The sequence below is a fragment of the Oreochromis aureus genome, linkage group 12 (genome assembly GCF_013358895.1).
Source record: "Oreochromis aureus strain Israel breed Guangdong linkage group 12, ZZ_aureus, whole genome shotgun sequence".
NCBI classification, from domain to species: Eukaryota; Metazoa; Chordata; class Actinopteri; order Cichliformes; family Cichlidae; genus Oreochromis; species Oreochromis aureus.
In genome coordinates, this window is record NC_052953.1 from 23,554,351 (window position 1) to 23,580,317 (window position 25,967).

Here is a 25,967-nt window from a genome sequence, read left to right on the forward strand (position 1 = left end):
CTCTGATCAATTTTTAATTTGGCCCGTGCAGCCGAGCCCTTGGCGGGCCAGGCCCCGGTAATTATGGTGGGTTATTGACAGCTGCCTTCCCGCGGGAGGCTATTTAAAAGAGGTTTAACCCCAGAGCAAGTCCAGGCCCCACACCCGCCTTTGAAGGTGTCAAGTGCATTGATCTGAGCTGCGGGATGCGCTGGGACCTTCCCACCTGGAGGTGTGTGTGTGTGTGTGTGTGTTGCTTGCAGGGCAACTATTACAAGGCCATAGCAAGGCGGAGCATCTTTTGACCTCACACACACACACACACACACACACACACACACACACACACACACACACACACACACACACACACACACACAAACTATCCTCTGGCTAAGGCTGGCTAGCTGGATAGATACCTGTCTGGCCTCTGTAACCACTTGATGCCCCAAGATAGACTGTGCACACACTATACATACAATGTTATCACTGAGCTACACACACACAAACAAGTTAACTCACAGCTTAGGGGGAATTAGAAGAACTAATGAGAGAGGAGGAAGAAGAATGGTGACTGCAGAGACAAGAGACAGAGAGATATCCTCTTAACACATGAGGCCATGACACAACCCAGACAGATGATAGAGTGTGAGAGTGCGCAGCCAATTCTGAAGAAGACATCATCCAGCAAAAAAAAAAAGAAAAAAAGAGAGGGGGGTGGGGTCATGACAGAAATTAGAAGAGGATTCCTGTGTTTGAGTGTGTCTGCCTCGCTGCCCCCTTTCAGCCTCCCATTGAAATTCTGGGCAGATACAAACCCCTAGGCTTTTGACACACTTTCGAAAACACCACACCCCCTCTTTCTTTCCAGAGAATCTCCAGTGTCGAGCCTGACTCACTATCAAGAGAGTTAGTGAGCGAGCAAGAGTGAGATGGAGACAAGGAAGGGGGGGCGACAGCGGCTATAGATCTGTTTTGTATGAGCAACTTTCAAATTAAATTGAGTCGTTCGTGAAGACCTTGCATAATGCTCGTGGTTCATGTGGAGCTGTGTGCGCGCATGTATACGCAGCTAACAAACTGGAGAGTTGAGAGACTTGGTATTGTAAATGTATTAATTCATATGTAAATGATCTAAAAAGCAATGAGAAGGAGTTTAAATTCATAAACTATTTTCTCATGCTGAAGACTTCTGACAATCTGACAAAAACATAAATTGAAACTCTGTGGCTGACAAAAGTTACTAGCATTCAGATATACTGAAAGGGAAATTAGGTTTTACAGGACTGCAGCAGAATACAGAAAATTTTGGAAGAAAAATTCTCTACTGGTAGCAGCTAGTATCACCGGCAAAATGCAAAATGCAAAAAAAGGCAGCTGAATAAAAAGGATGAGGGAGAAAAAAGTTAGGAAGTGATGTAAAATAAAAGGATTAAACTTTGCTGCATCTTGACCGTACACACCAAACAGCTACAGCCTCAAAACAGCGTTCATGTACATTCTTTTTATATGGATGCAAACTAGTTCAAAGTCCTACTCCTAACTCCAACACCTACCATATAACTTATGATCCCACCTTTCAATATTCAATATCCCTCCTTCCTCAAATATTCCAACTGTAACCTCACAGTCTAAACTCTCTTTCCCACCTCCTCATCCCCTCCAAACCCCATGGCACGCACCCTCCACCTCCACCATCTCAGTCTCAGGATGCAGAGCATTGACAGGGCCAGAAGGTAATGATACAGCTGCCATGATGCAACAAGCAGACCTGTCGACTGTCAGGAATTGAAATCATGAAGGAATAAGCTGTCATTAAGAGGCCCTCTCCCCGTAGTGGAGCTGTCAGATGCCTGCCTTCTGCCTACTCTCTCTCTATACTCCCGTCTCTCCTCTGCCAGTCCCAACCCATTTGCAGTCACTCCCTCGTCCTCCTCTTATTTCTCTCTTTCTGCATCAATCCTTTCCACACTCCTCTCCTTCTTTCCACTTCTGCCCTCTTCCAACCAATCATAACCTGTTTCCCTTTCTGCACCCCACACCCCATCAACTCGGCTTTTTCTCAGATTCCTCTTTTCCACCTCTTCCACCACTTTGTGTTTGTTGCTGGAGCAACCTTTTCTCCTTCTCCTCTCACCTGTCATTTTACTTCTACACTTTGGGAATAGAATCACTTAGATGTGCACACATGCACATAAAGACAACATGCATGAGGCCTACACAGATGGCACAAAAATTTTCCCTCAACCCAGCATTAATGTGCACTGTGCCAAATAGTCGCGAGTATACCCTGCATCCAAGTGTGATGTGTTTGCGTCTATGTATGTGTGTTTTCTCTGTGTGCACGTGTCTATGTGACTTGTATTTAATGTATATGTTTTTGCCAGGTTATTAATGTGTCACCATCATATAGCAGCGTGAAAAAGACATGGGATGAATATGGGAGAAAGAGACAGGTGATGGGAAGTAAATTGCGGTGTAAGAGACAGACTGCCCTGAGATTCACCCAACAATGTGATTGTGTGTGCATGTGTGTATGCGTGTGTGTTGCGTGAAGGGGCTGATTAACTAGCCCAATCAGCAATTTTTCCTACAATCGCCTGATTGGCAGAGGTGATCCCATCGGAAGAGAGGAAAAGCTGACTCGAGCTTCCGAGGAACATGGCTAAGAATTCCAGAGTGTGCTCGCACTACATCCACACACATTACAACAGCGCTGTGAATTAACAGTTTTATCTGTATGTGTGTGTGAGTAGTGCCTCTGTGTTTTGCCAAGCCACAAGCTCCCCCAGATTTCCTTGAATGCACTCTAGTTGACCCTTTGCTGCAGGCTTTGAATTTCCAATCAGTTTCCCATGAGTAACATCACATGAGCTACACTCGAGACAACAGATTGTTCCCACAAAACGGACCCTAATCTAAACATAATTAAAAATTATACTGAGAAAATGTGACATTTTGACCCAAAACCACACTTAACAAAGTTATAAATAAAATAATGGCATGTGTGTTGCTTTCACACAGTCACACAGAATAAGCCTGTTCTAATAAACAGTTTAAGTCCAGACACCTATTGTTTTTTAGGTCTACACTCCTGATGATGGGTTGGTTACTTTCACACAGCTCATTTTCAATTGAATGACTTTAATTAAGTGGATATAGACACTATTTTCTTTGATTGTTTTGTCAAAATCAATCAGTCAATCAAGACAATTCCTTAATTTTCCAAAATGACTTCTGACAAGTCAGGTGCACTGTGTTTAGCAGCAGAACATATCCGTAGGTAGAGAGAGCAACATTTGATAGCCACAGATTGAACTGCTGACAAATAACATAGAAGCAGATGTAGTAAGGAAAGATTTGGACTGCAATCCAACATAAACACATGTAGCAACAACTTCACAAACAGTCATCTCTTTTGCCCAGGGAAGGATAGGGGCTACTTGTCAGGTTTCAGATCTCACCTAGTCATCACAATTTTTGCCGTACCTCTCTTCCCACATGTTTGGATTAAGAAGTCCACTTGGCCGACCAATTAGGCATTCATTATAAATACTGACACAGAAGATAAATTTAAAATAATGTATTACTCATGTCATGCCGCTGTGAGTGTTTGTCTTTGTGCTGGTTTACTGGGGAAAGGCTGTATCTTTAGAGCGTAAGATGGGATTCATCTGTCATTATGATGAATTAGTAGTTTGCACAGGTATGTGAGCTAGCCAGATAAAATGTTTAAGGGGAAGCGCATAAAAGGGGAGTAATAACATCATACAATTACATGTCAAATACCTGATATAATATGGCCTGTGTATGCTCAAAGAAATATTGATACCACTACGTATTATTGAATAAATGTGGGTCCCTTTTTATAACATTGGCTGGTAGTGTAGGGTAGCTACTGAGTTTCTCCTTCTGTGCTGGAGGCAAAAAAAAAAAAAAAAAATTCATATCCCTTTTTAATTTTTCCTCTCTCCTCAGTACGTGCTTTCATTCAAAACTCTTACAATAAATATAAAGTAAAATCTAAAATAAAATCATACAGTACATACTGTAAGACCAAAAAGGGAAAAGACAAATCTTACCAAATTTGTAAAGTTGACACCAAAATCACCATGAAGTGACTCTTTTTTTTAAGATGGTACAGTAGCTGTAACTCCACTACATAAGACATCGAGAGACACTGTGTGGTATAACATAATATAGTACAAACATGTCCATAATGGATGCCAGCAGCATGAATTGACTGTAAATGTGTGTGGCTTTTTCTCCAGTGCGCTCACAGTACAAGGCCCGTGTGCAGTAAATGTCTGGATGATGATTTGTCAGGGTGCAAGAACACGATTTCTTGTTTACTATGATGAATGGGCAACACTCGCACCACACACACCATGTTCTCTATATTGAAGCTGTCACTTTGGCTCTCCACAGCACAACCCTGCCTTCTCCAACTGTAACACCAGCCGGGGTAACTGTATTAGACAGTTTAGGGGTACCTGATTCATCCGTTAGCGCACATGGACACACATGCGCTACTCTAACTTCTCCAGTTGTTGTACACAATAGGAGAGGGATTTACACAGCAGAGTTTTTATGTTAATCAGAGGGGGAAACGAAGGAACGCGGGAGGAAGAATCTAGTCTGTGTCATCTGGAAGAGTAGGTCATTATACATGAAGTGGTAGTGAGGATAGAGAAGCGGGTGAAAATAATTAGACAGAAAGAGGTACCTTTTGGTTGCTGACACATACATTTGTGAAGCAGGCTGTGAGCTGGTTTAGGCATGCACACAATAACATGCCTCACTCTTTTCACATTATATATCAAACACGCATTCCCAATTTGGCAGTCTATTTAAGCTGCCGATTTTTACCATCTCTCCCTCTGATAAGTGCTGCTGTTCCCTTGCATCGCTGTCTGCTGTTTCAACCAGTCCCCCCAGCATCCACCATTAGGTTCCAAGAAATTCAATTCAATTCCATTTTATTTGTATAGCACTAAACCACAACAGTCACCTCAGGCACTTTAAATTGTAAGGCAAAAACCCCACAATAATAGTGAAAACCCCAACAATCAGATGACCCCCTACAAGCAAGCACTTGGCGTAACCTCCAATTTTTATGTGCACCTGTAAAACTAAAAGACTAGAAACTCTACATTATTCCCTCTCCCATCTCAGTCATCCATGAACACATGAACGCTACACAAGAATTCTGTGAAAAGGAAAAGTGAGGAAAGTGCTTCGGTTTATTAACAATACAAATGAAGCCAAAATTCAGTGCGTGATATCATTTGATGGTAGGAGTTTGCACATGTGACTGTATGCCTGCTCATTATTTGCCTCTGTGATCATATGAAATGTGAAATGTTCAAAGTGTTCAGCATCATAATTTCTCTTATGACCCCAGGGCGAAGTTTTGTTTTCTTTCCCTACGCTTGCGTAAGCTGTACAATGAAGTTAAACTGAAGTGAGTCGATACAGTAAATCAAGAGTCTAAACTAATAAACCAAAAAGCACGCCTGCAATCCCATTCGAACACCGAGTGAAGTACATAATATCTAAAATATGATTCCACACTGCATCTAACTTTGCCACAACTGCTCAACAGCCACAAACATTCAGGCCTGTGTTTCAAATAAACTGTGTGCTGCACCCATCACACCAAAATCCTACAAGTCCTACAAAAACCACCAAACCAAAGCTGACTCGCAGTTTTGCAAAAAAAAAAAGGGAAAAAAAAGAAAAAAGAAACAGATCAAAGACCAGAACATTAGTTCAACAGATAATAAAATAGCTTGAAATTCTTTGTTGTGACCTCTACCTGCATGGCTCTTTCAATGAAGGGGATCTGTGTCCCTGAGTTCAAGTCCTGGTTGATGATTAGCCTACGGGCCCACTGACCAGCCCGCACCACACCACTGCCCTGGATCAGCACCAGCAGCTTAGATGGGTTGGATAAGGCATCTGGGCTGAGGTAGATAAAACCGGTGGGTTCATCTTCTGTGGCATCCACCTGAACGTCCAGAAAAATACGGGTTACCACGTGTCAGCGAAATGTGAAATCATTTCAAATACAATGCTTTAAAACAATCTTGTTGTGATTTTATATGTACATCTCTGAATTATATTGCTTTAGATAATCATCTGAAAAAAAAGATATTTTCCATATGTAAAGTGCATAAGTTCTCTTGTGTGTACTCTAAAAAAGCTCAAATGCATCGATACATTAACCACTCAGATAACAGTCCTTATAACAGAGAGTAAAACAGAGAGAGAGAGAAAGTGTGTGCCGTTGTGCTCCACATCCAGTGCTTCTTTGCATCCTTCCCAAGTATGCCTAGAATAACCGCTAAGGAGACAAACACTGTCCATAAAAGCCATGGGTGGCAGCTGCAAGAACTTAATCCAAACAGACAAAGGGAGCCAAGTGGGGGAGAAAATCTTACCCTTTATTCTCTTGTGCGCCCTCATTCCTTCTCCCTATACTTGGCTGCGGTTAATCTTCTTAAAATCTGCGGTCACAAGTTCAATGCCATGCAGGTGGACGGACCCACCACCAACACACACACACGCCGTATACGTGTGGGCGGGTGGGCAGCAGAAAAGCATAACAGAGCAATTTTCCAGGGGAATAATGAGATAAATAGGCCAGGCAGATAAACCAGTAAAAGTGTATGGGGGCTAATGAAAGGCGCTGACTCTGGCTAGGTGATTTATGGACACTGTTAGTGCTGGAGCTAACTTTGGCATGTTTCTAAACACTGGCGCTGCCTAACATCCCCATAAACGCGCACTGAAAAATGATCACTACTTTTATACACAGAAAAAAGAGCAGGAATGGCGAGGTAAAGGGGGGGAAAAAGAGACAAACATGCTTCCAACAACAAATAAAAGGAATTAAGTGTGCGCTCTGAGCCTGGATGAGCTGGGCAAAGAATAACTCCACGATGGCAGAAGAGAAAGTCCCCTTCAGCGCAATTGAATGCAAAACAGATTAAGCATCAGCATGCTGCGCCTCTGTGCCTTTGAAATGAAACGTCACAATACAGTTAATTTGTTGAGGAGACACTTTTGCACAAAGGATGTGGGCAGAGGAGGAGGGTAAGAAAGACAGGGAGTAAGAGAGAAACTGAGTGAGATAGAAAAAGAAAGACAAAGAATGAATTGGGAGAGCTGACTCCTCACAATCCCCTTTTCTTTAGTTTTTTAAACAGAACACTCAATATCATAATCACACTCTGAAGCCTAAGCATTTACGTCAATTTTAATATTTAATACTCCCTTTAATCTTCAATGGCATAAATCAAAGAAGAAAATGCCTCTTTTCAGTATGGGTACTTACTGGCAGGGTTTCTTTAGTCATGTTGCACTTTTTCTCCAACAGCTCATAAACATACTGAGTGATGATCTGCAGAGGAAAAAAAGGGAAAAAAAGACACAGAAAACACACAGTGAGACATTACACTGATAATACAGTCTTAAAGCAATTAATAATTTTATATTGCTGTTGATACAAATCCATCCCACAAAAGTCAACTAAACTGTGTGCATGTGTGAACAAGTAATAGCACCCACTGTCAAGCTTACAAACAGAATAAAAAATACTATTCACAGCCCTCGTTTGCCCTCTGGTCTGTGTGTGTGTGTGTGTGTGTGTGAGCACGAGCAACTTGAAAGGGTCTGGATTGTACTATGTGTAGTGTGTGTACGTGTGTGCGAATCACACACGTACACACACTGTGTAGTGTAGTGAGAGTGTTGAGGTTGTAAGTGCCAGGAGAGGAAATCTCCTGTACAAGCGAAGGGCTGATGTAAGTTATGTTTATCCCCGCAGCCACAGCACTAAAGAACCTTATATACCGAGTCATTCCAACCCCGGGCCAAGCCTTTCATGGTTCAGTGACATTAACAACGTTCTTTTCCATTTTCCTTATTTTTATTTTTTTTTCTTCTCCCCCTGTCCTGCTCAGCTGAGAACACAGAGAAGCACTCGGAACAGATTTCAATTTTTGATCAGGTGTGAGAGAGAGACAGAGGAGTTAACAGTGATAATAGATGGCAAGGCACGCCACCACTAGCAGTAAGATGTAGTAGAGCTATTGACGCTGTTATGATGTCTCAACGCATGCTATGACAAACTCTCTGTCCTGTACATGTCACAACAATTGTGTTTGGTTGACGGACCACAGAGAGAGCTGCTGCTATGGAGGCTCACATTGGTTTGTTTTAGAAGTGTTAGTCTTACTAAATCAGGAAACCAAAGGCCAGCCGTGGTGCCACAGCTACGCAGCGCGCCCGAGCTCGAGTCATGCTGAACCCATCGACCCCCAAACACAAACAAGCAACAACCAGACACTGTTATGTCTCGCCGCACAGAGCGGGATGATGCCCAAATGACATTAATGTGTGGAAAGGAGAAAACCTGTGCTGAGATTTAAAAAATACCAGAAAGCAGACATGCACACAACAAGCGGAACAGGGGTTGGTCATCGCATTTTTTACTAAATGAAATGTTTGGTTAACAAGTTAAAAATATATATCCATTTATAAATCCAAACAATGCCAAATAATACAAATTGACCTTCACAAGCTGCCAGTGTTTTGCAGAACCCAGCAAACTTGCTGTGTGTACTAATGAAATTACTTATTTAGAGAAGGGAAAGGATGACTGCTCAGTGCTACAATGCCAAGTGCAAAAATGTTCTGAATCAGTACAGAAAAATTAGAAGGAAAGCAAAAAAACCAAACAAACAACAGTAATGCAACATTTAAGGGACATGAGGTGTTCAGCTTTTGCAACTTTTGGCACAAAAATAAACAAATAAATAAATATTCTTTAATTCTTTAGCCCACATTTCATTGTTTTATGTCAACCATGGAACAATTAAATTATGCATATCTCTAAAATTGCATGTACCAAACTTACTTAATAGATCTTTGGAACAGCAAGGTCAAATGCAAATTACGAACTCATAAATAAATAAATAATATGAAGAGCAGCTTTTGCGTCAAACATGAATTTAATGATAATCACAAAACTGTAACGTTATACCCAAAATAAACTCAGTGCTAACATAGGATACTCCTTAAAGAGCCAAACACAAGAATTACATTATGAATCAGACACATATTGGCCTTATGCCAGCCAATCAAAGGCCAGCAGACAGACCAAATGAAATCATTGATTCTACCATTTGACCCTATGGGAGGGTGGTGGTAGAGGAGCTAAAACAAGCCCACCTCACCCCCACAGAACCTCACAGCTAATTCACTAAAATGTCAGCTGGTCTGATGAAGACTAAAATGATTCTGGGCCTCAGTATGCTAGTGTTTAATGACATCAATAAGCTTCACAGGAAATTTCATTTGCAGCATGTTATTTGTTCTGTGCCTCAGGTGGCTCAAGAAACATCTGATATAAAATAAGAAGAGAGAGTGATGGGGAATAGGGAAAGGAGAAAAAGTGTGTGTGTGGGGGGGGGAATGCAAGAGTTTCACTGCATGAATATGTTTCCACTCATAAAAGATAATGTAGATTATAAATAGGAAAATAATATTCAATGGACTGTTGGGTCATCATATCAATTCTCTTTAGTTTATAATGTCAAGATCCAATAAGAGCTAAAGAGGGACAGTGCCACCACACAACATCCGAATTCCTTAGTAACAATGGCACAGACTGGATACACACTGAAACACGCACATACACAGGCAACCTACTTCTGTGCCGGCCTCCGAGGACTACGTCTCAGCAGCTGATCAGTACAATAAGAGAGGCCTCTTTGTCACCTAATTACCAATGTGTATTAGTGCTTTAATGAAAATGCCTGCAGGATGCAACTCTGAGTGTCTACATTGTCAGCATCAGACGATAAGACAAGCACGAGGAACTGATTTGGCAAGTAATATTAAGACACACAAAGAGAAGGGATGCAAGGGGAATGAGATGGAGAAACACAGAAGCATGTTTATAGGAGTGAAATCAATAGGTTTCACTGCCACAAATGCTACCATGATCTTTTTATCTGCAATTCGCTTGTATTATCAGGCTAACAAGACACAGGCACAGCATTATTTTAAATGTCAGCGCAGGTTCAAATTACATTAGTTTAGACTATTGTAAAAGGTTGAGGTCAAAGTCCCACACTGCATGATGTTATCTTCAGAGACACACACGAGTGGCAGTTTGCAAAACATTTGTATCTGCACCCTTTACTGCGTTTTTTTTTTCAGCCTTCAGAGAAACAAACTCAGACAGAATGTAAATGATGATAAATTATACTAATAAAACAAACTTTCCACATGCCTGTGATAAATATACGCAGATCCTGGGACCATCTTTGGAGTACGAGGTCGCCTCTGTGTCTGTGGTTTGTGTAGAGGAAGCATTGTGGTGATGAACCATGAAGAGGGGGATCAGAGAGGAAGGAAGGGACTTAGAAGGAAGCTCAGCAGGAGGAAAGAAAGAAGACATGAAGGGAGGGATGTGAAGAAATCCCCAGGACACATAGTCTCGTGCCAGCTCCCACAGCGGTGAACAGCTGAGAGGAGAAGGGGTAATTGAAGAGGGGATGTGGGAGAGAGAGAGAGAACAGTGCAGTGCATGGCCTTGATAAGAGGCCCTTAAGTGGGTGGGCAGTGACATCAGCTCCTCGCAAACTCCTGGTCATCCCCATAACAGTCTCTTCATCACTCACAAACAAACACCACGCCAAGGTCTTAATGAAGACCATCGTGGCTGCAAGTAGATATACTCTTAAACTCCTCACTACAGACAGAGAAGAAGACCTCCCACATTAAGTGTGTGTGTGTGTGTGTGTGTGTGTGTGTGTGTGTGTGTGTGTGTGTGTGTGTGTGTGTGTGTGTGTGTTCTCCCACTGATTGCAACAGTCATGCCTGGTTTGGCTGACCGCACCTGGGGCAATAAGCAGCTCAGTCTTCCCAGAAACACAAAATAACAAATATTGGGAGTAAGAGAACCAAGACAGGAAGAGGAGGACAGATTAAGAGGCAATAAAGATGAGGAACAGGAATAAGGGAAAGCAAAGCAAATATTAAGAGAAAAGAAGGATCGGAGCGAGAGGATGACAGTGATTAAGCAGGAAATGGTTTTGATGCTCAGTGCAACAAAAACTGGGGTTATAACAAGGAAGCAAAAGAATGTCATAATCTAAAATTAGCCCAAAGACAAAATCATGAAATACAATTTGTTTGTATGTATTAATTATTTTTTTAATAACATATTTTAAACTGTTGCTTAGTCTCAACTTTTAAATAATCCAGAGTTTAAGTTTGAGAGCCAGTTTCAGGAAGTTAAAACAATGTAATTAGAAACATTTTTAACACTTACTGAGGCCACTGAGGCCACACCTCTTCATCTCCAAAACTATATTTAGGTGGAAGAAGGCACGTGCGAGGACATAGTAAAGACAGAGACACATACTGTATACACACATACACAGGAAACCAAAGCAGAAGCACACACACCTCTTGTCTCTCTAGTCCAGAGCCCTCTCCCAAAGCCACTTAGCCATAGAAACCAGAGAGCAAGAAGAGGCATCAAAGCTGTTTATATAATGAAACTGAAAGAGCTGCTCCGTGCCGTATCACTGACTGCACCCAGAAAAGCATTCCTTCTTCTCCAGAGAATAGAGGAAAGGAAGAAAAAGGGGGGAGAAAAAAAAGAAGAAAATCCCCCTGAACAATGCAGCACAACAACAGCGGCAACAACAGCAAAGCATACTCAGAAAGAGAGATACTGTGAAAATGAGAGTGAGCGTGAGGCAATAGAAAGGTTGTTTATTTTAAGTCAGCCTCATGTACCAACAGAAAATGTATTAAAATAGGCCCTATTGCTGTGAATTTGTGATCTGTCAGTCCGCGTGGGAAACAAAGAGAGAGACAGAGGGAGAGAGAGACAGAGAGGGAGAATGCTGTAATTCCCATGAGGTCTCTGTCATTCTTCTGTCAGAGGAGAGAGGGCTCTCCAGGGGAAGAGAAAGTTCTCAGACACAGACAGACAGACTGTTTACACTTAGCGTGGATATCCCTCTCTCTCACTCCCTCTCTGCCCTCCCTGCACTGTTCATCCTAATGGCATCATAATGACCTCCTCAGGTGTTAACTGAGAAGCCGGCAGAGGGCTAATTCAAACTAAGGTATTGTATGCCTCGGTGGGTGTCGGCAGCAGCGACAGATGTCTGTGCTGTAACTACCAGCTCTCCTGTCTTTTCCCCAACAGCCCCTCCACCCCCACCCCCATCCCCTGCCCAATTCCCTTTTCTTTCATCAACTCAAATCCACCTCACCCACTCCTTGCAACCATTTTTTTTTTTTTTTGTCTGGATGTGTCTGCTTCCTCCTTCATGCTCTCGCAAAAGCTGCAGCAGCAGTTTTAAAGTGTTTTGGGAATGGATACGTGATGGCAGTCGGTGGCTCAGGGCAGACAGCTGTCATTTATAGTTCCTCTTTAGAGAGATCCCATTAGCTTCCCAACAAAATGGTCCACAACTGTTATGGGGCCTCCTGGTGCTTTAAGTACAGTATGGAAGCCTGTCTCCAGGGTTTCCATCATTGGCTGGATGCAACACTTAATGACTGCTCAATGACTTTTTATGGGTAACTCAAAGAACCTCTACAAGCAAAGAACATCATCCATTTCTTGTTCAAAATGGGAGAAAATGCTTCAAAGTTTGTTTAACAGAACAAAAATGTAAAATAAAACATCTGTTTGAATAGCCTGTGAATCCAGTTAATAGTAAATAATATTTCTTATTACACCACTACTTCCCTACTTCTCAAAATAAGTCACGTATATGATTGTTTTTTTCTTTAGATACTCTTTGAAGACTAGAGTAAAACTAAAAGAGTACACTGATGTTTCTCAGTGTATTTTCAAAAACACTGTCAAAGAATTTGATTACAAAGGTTGGTTAGTGCTAAAAAACAAAGATGCAATATCTCACAGGTAACTTGGTTAACTGGCAACAGGTCAGCAACATGACTGGGTGTACAGTAACTCCAGCAGAGCATAGCTCAACAATTTGGGAATAATGCCTATTTTCTGGGAGGACTGACACTGAGAAAGAGGCAGGCTACACTCTAGACTGACGGCCAGTTATTAAAGGTACAGCAAAAGTACTTTAAAATAAGGGGCATCTACCATTACTCTCAAAGGACAAGCAGTAAAATCAAAGGCCAAACACTTCAAGGAGGCTAAAACATATATAAAGGATAAGTGAGAAAAAAAATTCCACATTGTTGAGCACAGATCATCATTTCAGATTTATTGTACGAGTAATATTCAAGCTCTAATCTTTGAACACCTCCACAATTTTAGACTCATTCCTTTGTTTTTTTAACATTACTATGTCAGACTGTGTCACAGAAATTGTCTCGTTAAAATTTAGAGGCAAAAACACTTTTACACTATTTTACATTTTTACACTTATTTGCAAACTTTTACACTATATAAAAGTTTGCAAATAACAGTTCAATAGTCAACGTGATTTAAAACAGCAGGTTAATTTGCTAGTGTTAGGATGTCAGTGCTGAACACAAATACACTGTATTTGTTTCTTTAATATTATTATGGTAGCCAAAGTTACAAGTTCACAGGCCCAAGACAGTATGTACAGAGCAATTCACACACTGTGGAAGATTAAATTAATCCAGATATTAACCCACCCACTGAACAATTTCATTGGATTAAGACTAGATACAATTATAATCACCAAAGATTTTCTTTTGGCTGACTACAGGTTTTTGTTAGAAACCTGTTATACCTTCTTATTGAATATTTGCGCAGCGGGATTTATAATGATGCAGGATAATAACCCAAAACAAACCTTGCAGGTTTTCAAGAAGTATCTGAAGGCCAGAAAGAAAACAAAGAAAAAAAACAAAAGAGGCATTCACACACACCTGAGCTCAACACAAGTGAAAATATACTGGGACAGCGAGCTTTCCTGACACCACAAAAGCAATCATACTGGAAAACGTGGGTTTTGCACACAGGCCTATCTCAAGCGCATTATGTAATTAAATACTAAGACATTTTTCAAAGATTGAATTTTAATTTCAGATCACAGCTCATATCATGATTTCTAATTATAAATAATTAATGCCATTTAAAAGTATCTTCACATGTGGTCTCAGACTTTTGTACCACACATTTTATACCCTTCACTTGCACTAGCACCAGTGCCCGAAACCTTGGCTAGCAAGTCGCCAATATGACAACCAATATCCATAATGTGGAAACAGAGTGAGACAGGAGGAGAAAAAAAAGATAACAGAGGGACTGTAGATATTGTATGAGACAAGAGAGAGAGAGATAAAGAGACAGTGAGAAAACGAGAAAGAGAGAGAGCGAGAGAGAGGGAGAGGGAGAGAGAGACAGCTCTCTAATTCAGCCATCTGGCTAGCTTTACTTCATTATAATATTCTGACTGTGTGTGTGTGTTTACAAATTTGTGACTGCCTTCCATTCGACAGATGCAGACAGAGCAGAGAAGAATCCTCATTTATTAACAGCTTAATAGAGCTCCATCTGGGCCAGACCCTATGCTTGTCTCCTATCAGAGAGATTCATCACCAAATCACTGGAATTAGACTACAACTGACACCTACACAGGCTGAGGTGACCCTGCTGCATTGAATAACATTGCACAGATAGCCCACTCTTTATTAAGCTGTAATATGCCATAATGATAACACTGAGAGCCAAAAATGGGAAATGTCACTATACCAGTAGTGTGTGGGGTTTTCAGGTGGGTTTCTCCAGTCCTATCTGTACAAAATAACCAAGCTTCCCTTACAAAACATAGTTCATATTATTAATAAACAGATGCTGCTTGAGTACATTTAAAGGTTTTCAATTTATGAATCTGAGGAATAGCCTTCTACTATAAGTCTGCTATATAGCGTACTATAAGTATTTCATTTATTTTACTAGATCTAAAAATCAGGGCGCTATCTAACCTTATGTAGCATTTCTCTGATTTTGGAACCACAGCCCAGGCACGTATTTCCCCCCCTCACTTATATGCAGAGAAATATGGCCAATGGTCTCCGAACAAAGTGGACTGGTGGAACTTCTCTCACATACCATCTGCAAATCTCTCTACATAATACCATGATTATATGGCAGAAATTCAGAATGATTTTTTTTTATATATAAAAAAGAATTTGCTGCTCTTGTGCTCAACCAAAATTTTGTTCCCATCTCTTTCTTTTGCTTGGAGGCCATCACACCAACATCCTCGTTCTCCCTCTTTCTATCTGTCCCTCTATTCAGACGAGGCTGAAGTGCAAATTGGACATCTGGTGCTGTGATGTGTCTGACAATACAGCCGCCACCCTCCCGCCTCCGCGCACACAGACACACAAATGCACGTGCACATACAAGGAGTCCTCCACGCAAAATGCAGAACTGTGAGCATACAGTGATGGTAAAAGGAAGAAAGGAAGGAGAGAGGGAGGGAGGGAGAAATGGACAGAGGCATGGAGAAAGGGAGGGAGAGAAAGGAATGTGATTGAACATTAGGGGGCAATGATGAAGCTATTCTATTCACACTGCCAGGGGCAAACACATGCACCCATGTCCTTGTGCCATCTTACACAGCTCTTGGGCTGAATGTAGCTAGTTCTCAGACCGTCTCAGGTGGCTGGCTGATAGAGGGCATTAGGGTGTGTTGTGGAGTGGAGTTGGCTTATAACAGAGCTGTCTGCATAGAGTGTTGTTCCACATTTACCCTCATGACATCTGCAAAAAGTCCTCTGTCTGACATAAAGAACAGGATGATAGTGTTGAGAGAAACGACTACACAAACAAACAACAGCATGCAGTAAGAATTCAAGGAGAAATACATTTGCATGCATTGGTTATACAGTTGCATAAATAAGCATACAGGTATGGCTTTGTACACACACACATACACACGCACATCCTTAAACCCACACATAAAGAGGCTGACTAAGCACCATAACCTACTTTTACAACCAAAGGCATACAATTCAGTAGTTGTGTCTATTTATAATGGAGCATATTTCTTCCCAGCAAAAACAATGCATTTGTACTTGCAAAGCTGTATGAGAGGTACAGTATTCATTTTCTTGAATCATCTGTGGCCTAAAAACAACAGACAGATAATATTGCTTATTCAGGTAGTGCTCCTTTCTTCTTAGCCAGTTAATCTCCTGAAGCACAACTCATACAGTATTTGTTCTCATTACACAAGCTCACATCAACAGGAATTGACACTATTTCCTTTCTCCTTCTCTGAAGAAGATATAACTGTCAATTTTTTTTAATCACAGGATGAATAAAATTTGCATACATTGTGCTTGATGATTATTTGCTTCATCTGAATGCTTGGCCCCCCTCAGATGCTCGAGTTCAGCTGGTTTAAATATCTGTGTGTTCTTTCTGGGCCTTTGCTTTCCTGCTACCAAATGTTTGTTTCTACATCCTCTTTAGATGCTGGTAGATAGTGCCCGAGCATTCAAAAGAAAGGGGGGATTTACAGACGGCTCTCAAAGGAGCTACTGTATACAGCATTAAAAAAAACCCAGGTAATCCCACAAACAGGTCTATCACTTTGCTTTGAACTTCAAAGAATGTTCACAACAATTAAAAGCAACATAGTAGGAAATGCAAATTACAAAAAGAAAAAAAAAAGAAAAAGATTACAAAAGAACATTTGTCTCATTATCTTAATGCATATTGTATGTTGTGGAACTGTGGGAGTGAATTAGAGGTGAACTTTAAAATGGTGTATGTTTGGATATACAGAAAAAAATTCTTAGGTGCATCAAAGAGCTCCACAGAAAATATTGAGCTCTGCTTAAATAATGCATTTAGTTAAATCCATTTTTTTTTTCAAAGTTACAGTCAGTCGTTTTTTGAGTTTATTTAACAGGAAAAAATAATACTGTATTCATAAATATAGAATTATTAGTGTGTAATTATATCTTAGAAATACATAGTTTGTGAAAGCCTCCATGTTGCCCCACCATCTTAAAATACAGTAACTAACATGAACACTACCATTACACCTAACTGCATCAGACTTTAAGATATGAAGGATCATATCGATGTTTTATCATCTGAGCAGGGGTCCCCTTCACCAAAGAAGTGAAAAAAACAAAAGAAAGAGGCAACGCAACTGACACCTGGAATATCATGTCATTCTCTTCCTCCTCACCTCAATCTTCATCACTTGAACTGAAGTCCGGGCTCTAAACACACAAACATGCTTATTTTTCCTTGATATTGTCACAATTACGTATTATCAGTAGACATTATGCCAGCTAAATTAGCCCCTAGTGTCCTAAAAATTACACTTCCTCTCTGATAAACAGTTTGATTACATTCTCACATTATATGCGAGTTTCTTCGCTAACTGTCCGAGTCCAACAGTGTCAAGCTAACAGCAGCTAACAAAGGCTAATAGCAGCCTAACAGCTCAACAGTTGCTGATAAAAAAGCTCAGGAAATCCTCAACAACTCACCTCAGTATTACTGTCATTGAACAGCCATGAACTTTAATGACTCATCAACTCGTATCGAAATCCATTCACAAAGTTTTATAGCTTCCTCTAAAGTAAATAGATGTGGACACATACTGACAGCTGAGGTAAACACTACAGATGTATTTTGTATTTTGAATTGGGAGGGGTAAGAAAACAGAATTCAGCTGACTGCAATCTGCAATCTGCTCACATCTAGTGGTGAGATTTTACAAAAGGTGCCTTTAAGTACCTAGTGACACATCTAGTGACTTTTTGGACAAACAGTCACCAAAACCTACAGATGAGTGTAAAGTCTCCTCTCCCACCATAAACAAAGTGCTCTCTGTGGCTATTCAGTTGAGTGAGAGGCTGTGATCTACTTGTACAGATATGCACAGTGTTATTTGGAAGGTCTGGGTAACAAATCATACGAGGGCATTTTTAATCATCATTTAACATTTATACACAAAAAGAAAAAAAAAAGAAAGTTTTCATAGGACAGTATGGAGGTCTGTGAAAAACTAAGTACACCCATAGGAGATAAATGGACTCGTTCTTATATAATGATTTTGTACTCTGTTTGAGCGCTCAAAGTGCTTTATCCAACACACCACATATTTACATACACATTCACACAAGCAGTATTTAACACTACCTGCTCCTATCTATTTGTATACATTTATACTCTGAATCCATTGGGCACAACTCGGCATTCAGTATCTTGCCCAAGGACACTGGCATGTAGACTGGAGCAGCTAGGGATCGAACCTACCAACCTTCCAATTAGAAGAGGACCTGCTCTACCTCCTGAGCCACAGCCACCCCAATTAAGAGGGTAAGTAGGAGCCAGGTGCCACTAATCAAATGCACTTGATGAACTGATTATCAGGAAGTGTGACCGCGTCTTTAAATGGAGAAGTGTTGCCAGTTTGCTGGTGTGGAGCATTCGGATGTCTGTTAACACAATACCACAATCTTTCCAGGAGTCGATACACCAGCAAATTCACTCCAAGGTGAAACCGTGCAATGATCAGAGAAAATGAAGAAAAATATTCTAGAGGCTTCATCACAGTTATAAAATCAGGATTCTTAAAAATAAATACAATTGATTAAACTTAAAGACAGGTCTTTAGTCATGCTGAGAAATATAATAAAAATATGATTAATTCGTACAAGATAATGAAAAGCAGTAAAAGGAGCGTGAATCTACAGGGTGCCAAACTTCTGTGTTTCGAACCAAATAACCTTGTTTTTTACAGCGAGTAGTGTAAAGCAATAGCCTAAAAGGGACCAAAGCATAATGTTTTCAAGTCAGAGGAAATAATAAAGTCATAAAAAGAAGGATGATTATCAGCTGAAGAAAATGAGACTACCTATACCTATTTCAAATTGCTTCTAAAAGTTCAGCTTTAAGTTTTTGGCAGAAAAGTTGTAATGTCACAACGCCAATGATCCCTACCAATACTAAAATTTCATGATTCCTGGTACCAAATTCCACACACAAAAAAAAAACAGCTTCAGACTGAAAGTTATGAAAGTATGCTATTGTGAGATTTTGGTTTTAGCTTAAACGAGATAACATTAGCGTTGGTTTAAAAAGGCTAAGATTCAGTGTTAATATACAGAGTGTATCAAAAAGAATTTCCCGATTTCAAAGTGCTTTAATTGCACAGCTGTTTACCGGTGAAGATCAAAACAGGAGACTCGTAAGTTTCACATGTTTGCAGATAGACAGGATGCCAACAGCAGGGACTCTAGACATGCTCGCAAACGTATGGGACGGGTTTGACTACAATATGGATCTGTGCCATGTGTCTGGAGGGGGGCACATTGAGCACTTCTGAAAACTGCAAGTTTTATATGTAAAACTTTATATTCAGGAAGAATTTTTAAATTTACCACAAGCTTTTATGTCTATTAAAATGAGCTTTTTTTTTAAATTAGATTATGCTTTTTGATACACCCTGTGTATGTTTTTAATGTAAAGTGAACAAAAATCTTATTGTACTCAGTGGCTGTAGATTCTATTGCCTGTCTTTGTAGAGCAAGTGCTTAGAATACATTCTGTATGTTAGTTGCCCATAGCTCTGAGTGTCAGTCTGAGCCTATTTGCTGTCCAAACGGACAACAACCAGTGCAACATCTTCTCACCAGTCAAGACAGATATTCCTAATAAGCTCAGCAGCTGAAGCCAAGCTTGATCAATATGGCCCAACTGAAGCATAATAAAGCATACTATGAACTGGCAGGCCAGCAGAAAAAGCAGTGTGTTACCTCTCCAAGAGCTTCATAGCGTTTCTGGTTCCAGCGGTGGAGATCCTCCCTGGCATTGAACACAAAGGGTTCACCCGTTTTTATATGGCGGAGCTGGCCATCTGTGGGAAAAAAATGTAATGGGACAAAAAGACACATGTGTAATAATAATAAACAATACCTTTCTATTATTTCTATTACAGCGTGCAAGTAAAGTAGGTGAATCCCTGCTCTTGACTGCACATCAAAACGTACATCTGCCTGCCAAACTAAACTTGACTTTTTTTTACTGCTTATTTCTTATCCCCCCCCCACCCCCCCCACCCCTTACCCCCACCCCCCATCTGGCAGGTACAAGGCCCGTGGATGCAGCAGCATTCTTCCAGTCACGACTCCAACAGCCTTCTGGGTTGTCTGGCAGGCCAGAGCTGGACAGCTGGTATGGTAAAAATTCTCTTTCCCTCTCTCTGTCTCTTCACTCATCTAAAAAGCCTCTCCCCTTCCTCTTTAACAGTGCCCATCTCCCTCTCCCTCTCCTTCAGTGCTCACTCTGGCGACAGGCCACAATTCTGTCCCTGCCTTTTCCACCTGAAATCTCCAAGAGCAAAGACTAAAGTGGGTGTGGGAAAGGTTCTCAGTATGTTTTGTGTATGCGTGTGAGCATGAAGGGAGAAAGTTCGGCTGGCAAGCATTAGGCACAACGACAACTGCTCCTCGTAATTCCTTTGAGGATGTTGTCTGGGCATCAGCCAATCACCCTAAGCAGAAGAGCTTACACACACACAAAAACCCACACAGATCAGAAGCTCCAGCCAGGAGGACCAGGTGTGGGAATACAGTAGGTGTCACTTAAGTATCTGCGCTTCCGTAAATTGCTACAAGTAAGCCACACTGCCATTACTACACAAAAGAATTGACAGAGAAAACGAAAAGTCTTTGAAACGATGCTTAAGTGATTTATTATAATTCAAGGAAACGAGGGGAGCTTTTAGTATATTCAAGATATATTTAATGCAAAACAGTCCTAAGATACAAAAACAGTGTTCAGAAATGGTACTACTTTTTTCAGCAATTACCCTCATGTGGCTGTGGAACCCCTACCTTAGCAATGAGCTCATCGATCCTCCAGTTGACACTACAACACAATAAAACACTAAACAGTGTTAAATTTAATTTTGACCTTTATGACTGCAAAAATTGTAAGAGCTAAGCCACAAAAAGTACACATACTTAACCCAAATAGCCAGGGGGCTCTCATACTTTCTCAATTATTGCAAAACGTAAAAACCATCTAAGATATAAATAAATATATCTTTGCAAGATAAAAGAATGCGCATTTTTTTCATTTCCTTCTAAATTGCCACCATTTTCACACCTCTATCAATGTGATAAATCGTACATTGCTAGCTCACTGTATATAACAACATTCGCTTTCATAGTTAGTTGTTAGACAACCTGTAATCCTGAATGCAGGTTCGGTGTCGCTTTGCATTAAAAAATAGATTTGTGCCTGAGAGGTACACAAGAAGTTAGGATAAAGCAGTGTGCACAAAAAGTACTTTGAAAAAAAAAAATCAATTATGCATTCGTGGAGGGGTGAGGATCTAAACACTACTGCCTAAAAGAGGAGCTATAATGAAATCCTACAGTAGCAAAGGTGTGTGTGTGTCTGTGTAGGTGCGTGTGTCTGTGTGTGTGTATGCATGAGCTGGGGGTGATCAGCTCCACCGTCTCCCACATCACATCCTCTCAAAGGAATAACATTTTCTCAACTTTTCTCCTCTTTTTCTGTCATAATTAGCATTCTGTTCTCAATTTGGCCGCTTAATTAGGTGTACATAACCTTGGATTTCCAGTAATGGAAAACCGCAGGGCTAGCAAGATGAAGCCATCATCTTCAGTGATTAAGATACCTGCAAACTATTGTACACAGCCTCTTCTGTATTCACATCATTACATGGTCAAATTAACATTTTTGTTCCACCTGTCTCTGGCTAAAGTAGCCCGAGAGCAGCTATATAAATGCCTGCAAGCCAGAGCGACTGTGTGTCGACATACTAGAGACATTGCCTGAGGGCCACCATGGCTTTAATAGAAATGCTATCCTTCAAAAACAGGCCTGAGTAGAAACTGACAAGACATACAGATTGGTAGGGCTGTGCAGTGTGTGTGTGTGTGTGTGTGTGAGAGAGAGAGAGGGAGAGAGGGAGAGAGAGAGAGAGAGAGAGAGAGAGCAAGCTCTTTTTCAGCTGGAGATTTTACACAGGATGTGAAAATAGAGAAATACAGAGGAAGGGATATAAAAAGGGATGAAAGGAGACAGAAGCAGGAGGACGAGGAGATGGAGAGTCTCTGAATGTGTTTCTGCCTCCATGGTAGACTGAGCTGGGACTTGCCGGTGGGGTAGAGTGGTTGGCGGGTGTTGGCATAATAGCCGGTGGGGGCTAAGTCTCCATGTCTCTGTTCTTAGGCACAGCGAGGTTATGCAAATGCTCCGTCAGGCAGAGGGCAAGGCTGAGTAGGTTACTGACGGGCCGTAGAGTACACAACATGTCCCCCACTCAGCCAGACAGACAGCCAGTAGAGACACTGACAGAGAACAGAGAGAGGGCGCGAGAGAGAGAGGAAGAGGCTACAAAGGAATACTAAGCCAAAATCACGAGCACTACTACCTTTCCAGCTCTTCCCCCTTTTCTCCACCTGGTTTGATTAAAGCAAGCCAAGACAATCCTAAAGAGACTTTCATATCATCTACACCCGCACCACTTTGGCTTCAGCTCTGCTCCTTACTCTAATGTTGAATGACATACACCTTTACTTGCTCAAAGAGACATTGTCATTAAATATAAAATGCTGACATAACACAAAAGAGAACGGTAATGATTCCAGTTCTCCGACCTGAGGACCATGACCCATCTAGCACTCTAAGATTTAATCTCACGGATCACAAGACGACAAAAGAAGTAAATCAAGGCAGAAAAAAGTATTACCTTTTTTTTTTTTAACACAAATCTGACCTGACTTTTACAAATTTGCTTACTGGTGGATTTCATCAGTTTGCAACAAAAAGTTACAAGCAGACATTGCTTTATTTTAAGGCGTCACGAGCCATAAAAATTGGAAACCACTACAGCTGACGCGTAAAAGACAGACCCTTGTATATTTTCCTGGAATTGACTTCCAGACCTTACAGAGTTTTTCCTCAATCCAGACAAAATGTAACACATTCACCTCAGTTAAAGAATTATGTCTATGCTGTCTGCAGTGTCACTTATGGCAATGAGAAACTTTCTGTATCTCTCTCCCTTGGGTCTGAGTGATCTACATTTTCTTATCGGGATCTGTGTGAAAGTCAGTGTACCATTCAATTTGTTGTGACCATACAGAATCATCCATAATGCCATGACACTACAGAACTGTGCACGTGTCAGCAAAGAAGGCTACAAGTAGACTAGAAAAAAGAGCATAACTCATCTAATCTTTGTCATCTTTGACATCTCTAGATGTCATGGGATTTGGTGTTTTTTGTCACAGCAGCAGGCTTGGTGTAACCGGACGAACCGTGGAGCTCATCATGACACTTTTGGCTTTTGTTTTAAAAAGTAAATCTATGCACTCACATTCATTAAAGGCATATTCAAACTCCTCCAAGGTTTTGGGGAAAGCGAAAGGAGGTTCATCTTTCTTCATCAGTTCATCCAAGTCTATTCTTGACAGCAAATCTGTGGAAAAAAAGCAAATGATTTTATTTCAATGATACAAACTCCATCCATCCATCCGTTTTTCTCCACTTATCTGCATTATACAAAATCCACACATTCATTTTGTAATCTCAGTTTCTCTCCCACAATGTTGAAATCACTATATACATTTTACTTTCATTATCCCCATATGATGAAGCAACAGATGATGATACAGTGCCCCCGTGCTTGTTTAAACTAAAAGGTCTTCTTAAATCATCATTAAGATGTATAGTGGGTAGAAAAGAGAGCATTCACATACAATACATGCAATATATACATTAAGTGTAGTTTTAAGTTCAAGAGACAAATGTTTAACATATCCTAACAGAGAGATACCATAAAATGTCTTGGTAAGGTGTAAAACTGACATGTGCCCATGTGGTTATTCAACAGTCTACTGGGGTGATGTATAACCATCCAGCCATTTTCTTCCACTTATCCAATTCAAAATCACGGTTGGACCAGAGCCTATCCCAACTGTCCCAAGGAGCAGGGTACACTCCGGACAATTGCTAAGAGGACTAACATAGAGTTAAGACACTCTATGCTGGTCATTCTAAATAGGCCATACATTTGGCCAATTTAGAATGACCAACCCAGGGGGAAGAGGCCAAGCATGCACACTCAACACAGAAAACTCCCAAATGGCTGGTTGATCTGAACCTAGGACCTAGGCCATGGCGCTAACCACTGTGTCAATACACAGCAGTTTTATCAAACCATTAAGTGACCCCTTGACCCCTGCGAAGGGTGGCAGTGTTATCCTGAAAGTGACCGCTCCAGTCAGAATAAAAAGGTTTCATCGTAGTATAAAGGTGATCAGTCACTGTTACTTTACTCTGTAAGGGCTCTCAAACTACTTCTGGCATGACTGGCAAGGTAAAAGTTCACACCGAACACATCATGATTGTTATTAATCTTGAACAATAAAATTAATTAAGGTTGATCCATCCAACTATCCATCCATTTTCTGATGCTTATCCAGGTTCAGGTCGTGGGGGTAGCAGTCTGAGCAGAGAAGCCCAGACTTCCCTCACCCCAGCCACCTCCTCCAGCTCATCCTCAGAAACGACCTCTCCTGGGCCTCCTCCCAGTAGGGTGTATCTCACGTAGGAGCTGTCCAGGAGACATCCTAATCAGATGCCCAAACCTTTCGGTCCTTTCGATCAAAGTTGATTCATATTGTTATAGTTTTAGTTCATTTAGTAAAATTAATCACTTTTAGTAAATGGAGTCAGTCAGTAAAGGTCAGCATAACAGCATCAGTTTTTAATTTTCCCTAAAAAAAATAATAAAGCATGTTAAATTGTATATTTCTTCCTAGCTGTCCTCACCCTAAATGCAGTGGCTCTCTTCCTTACATTTAAAGAACCACTGTTTTAAACCATGCTTTTAAAATATTTCCCATCGTTTAACAAAGCTTTTTATTTGTTCCTTTTAGCTGTGACTGTTACCTGCCTCCATCTCACTTACGAATTATATATATTTTTTAAAAAGACAGTTTATTACAGCTCATAATCTTACTGATTTGTGTGGTATTGAGTCTGAAACGCTGGTATGCCTGCCGTTAGGTCAAAATAGAAGGGGAAAAAAACTTAATCTGGCTCAGAAACGTAAAGCCTGTTTCCCTCTGTTTTACTAATTCTCCTTAAATGATTATGTATTAGTGTTATTGTTATAAATAATAATTCACCTTTCAGTGCAGTAGTTTTCTCTCTATCCTCCTGGCCAGCAACCTGGGCCATGATGATCCACAATACGAACAGGGGTGGTGTCGCAGCACAAAAATGAAAGAGCATGGGTCCTTTCCTCTCAGTGATCACTGAGGTGAATCCTGTCAAGTGATGCAATAAAAAGAATAAAACTAAGAATTGGGCATGAGTTGAGTTAGTACCACATTTAAAAATGTTTCTCAATGTCAGGGACTACAACCCTCTGTAAGACCACAATAGCAACTGGGTCACAGCATGCTGCACCTGTAAGGTGGCAGCAGGCCATAACATTAAGCATGTTACTGCTCCGTCCTGCTCTCCTATAAACACTACAATCTCCCAGTTTCTTAAAGAGAATGAATTAGTGATTAGTTACTCTATAATAACACAACACTGCAGCTATCTGTCAGCCATAATACCATAAAACATGGAGGAAGTCTTGTTGCCCACTTAGCACACGTGCAACAGCTGAGTTACATATGCAAGCATAGCGAAATTCTTCTTCCTTTAAAATTGCGCTGAAGTTACTACAAAAACGGCATTCATTTTCACACGTATAACTCTCTCTGATTCCTCCGTTATTTTCTCCAAAACAGAAAACATCTGTTTATGCTCTGTGAGAAAGAAATCCCCTGAGAAAGAGCCAGCCCTCTAGATGGACCACTGCGAGCGGGTACAGCAGGATATTCGTGTTTTTATTAGACGTTTATTTTAACCAAACGAAGCAGAGAGGATATATGCATCCGCTATATACAGCGGATGCATGCAT

General features: G+C 40.8%; 1 protein-coding gene across 1 annotated transcript in view; it reads right to left on the bottom strand.

Moving 5' to 3' along the window:
• The window catches only part of fam172a (family with sequence similarity 172 member A), a 159,380-nt gene that overhangs the window by 133,302 nt on the left and 111 nt on the right, over window positions 1–25,967 (bottom strand). The window contains exons 2-6 of the mRNA XM_031729728.2: window positions 25,180–25,320; window positions 23,364–23,465; window positions 19,765–19,865; window positions 7,319–7,384; window positions 5,798–5,989 (exon numbers count right to left, since the gene is read on the bottom strand). Coding sequence (XP_031585588.1) covers window positions 5,798–5,989; window positions 7,319–7,384; window positions 19,765–19,865; window positions 23,364–23,465; window positions 25,180–25,285 — 567 coding nt within the window. The 5' untranslated portion in view covers window positions 25,286–25,320. The remainder of the gene's footprint in view (window positions 1–5,797; window positions 5,990–7,318; window positions 7,385–19,764; window positions 19,866–23,363; window positions 23,466–25,179; window positions 25,321–25,967) is intronic.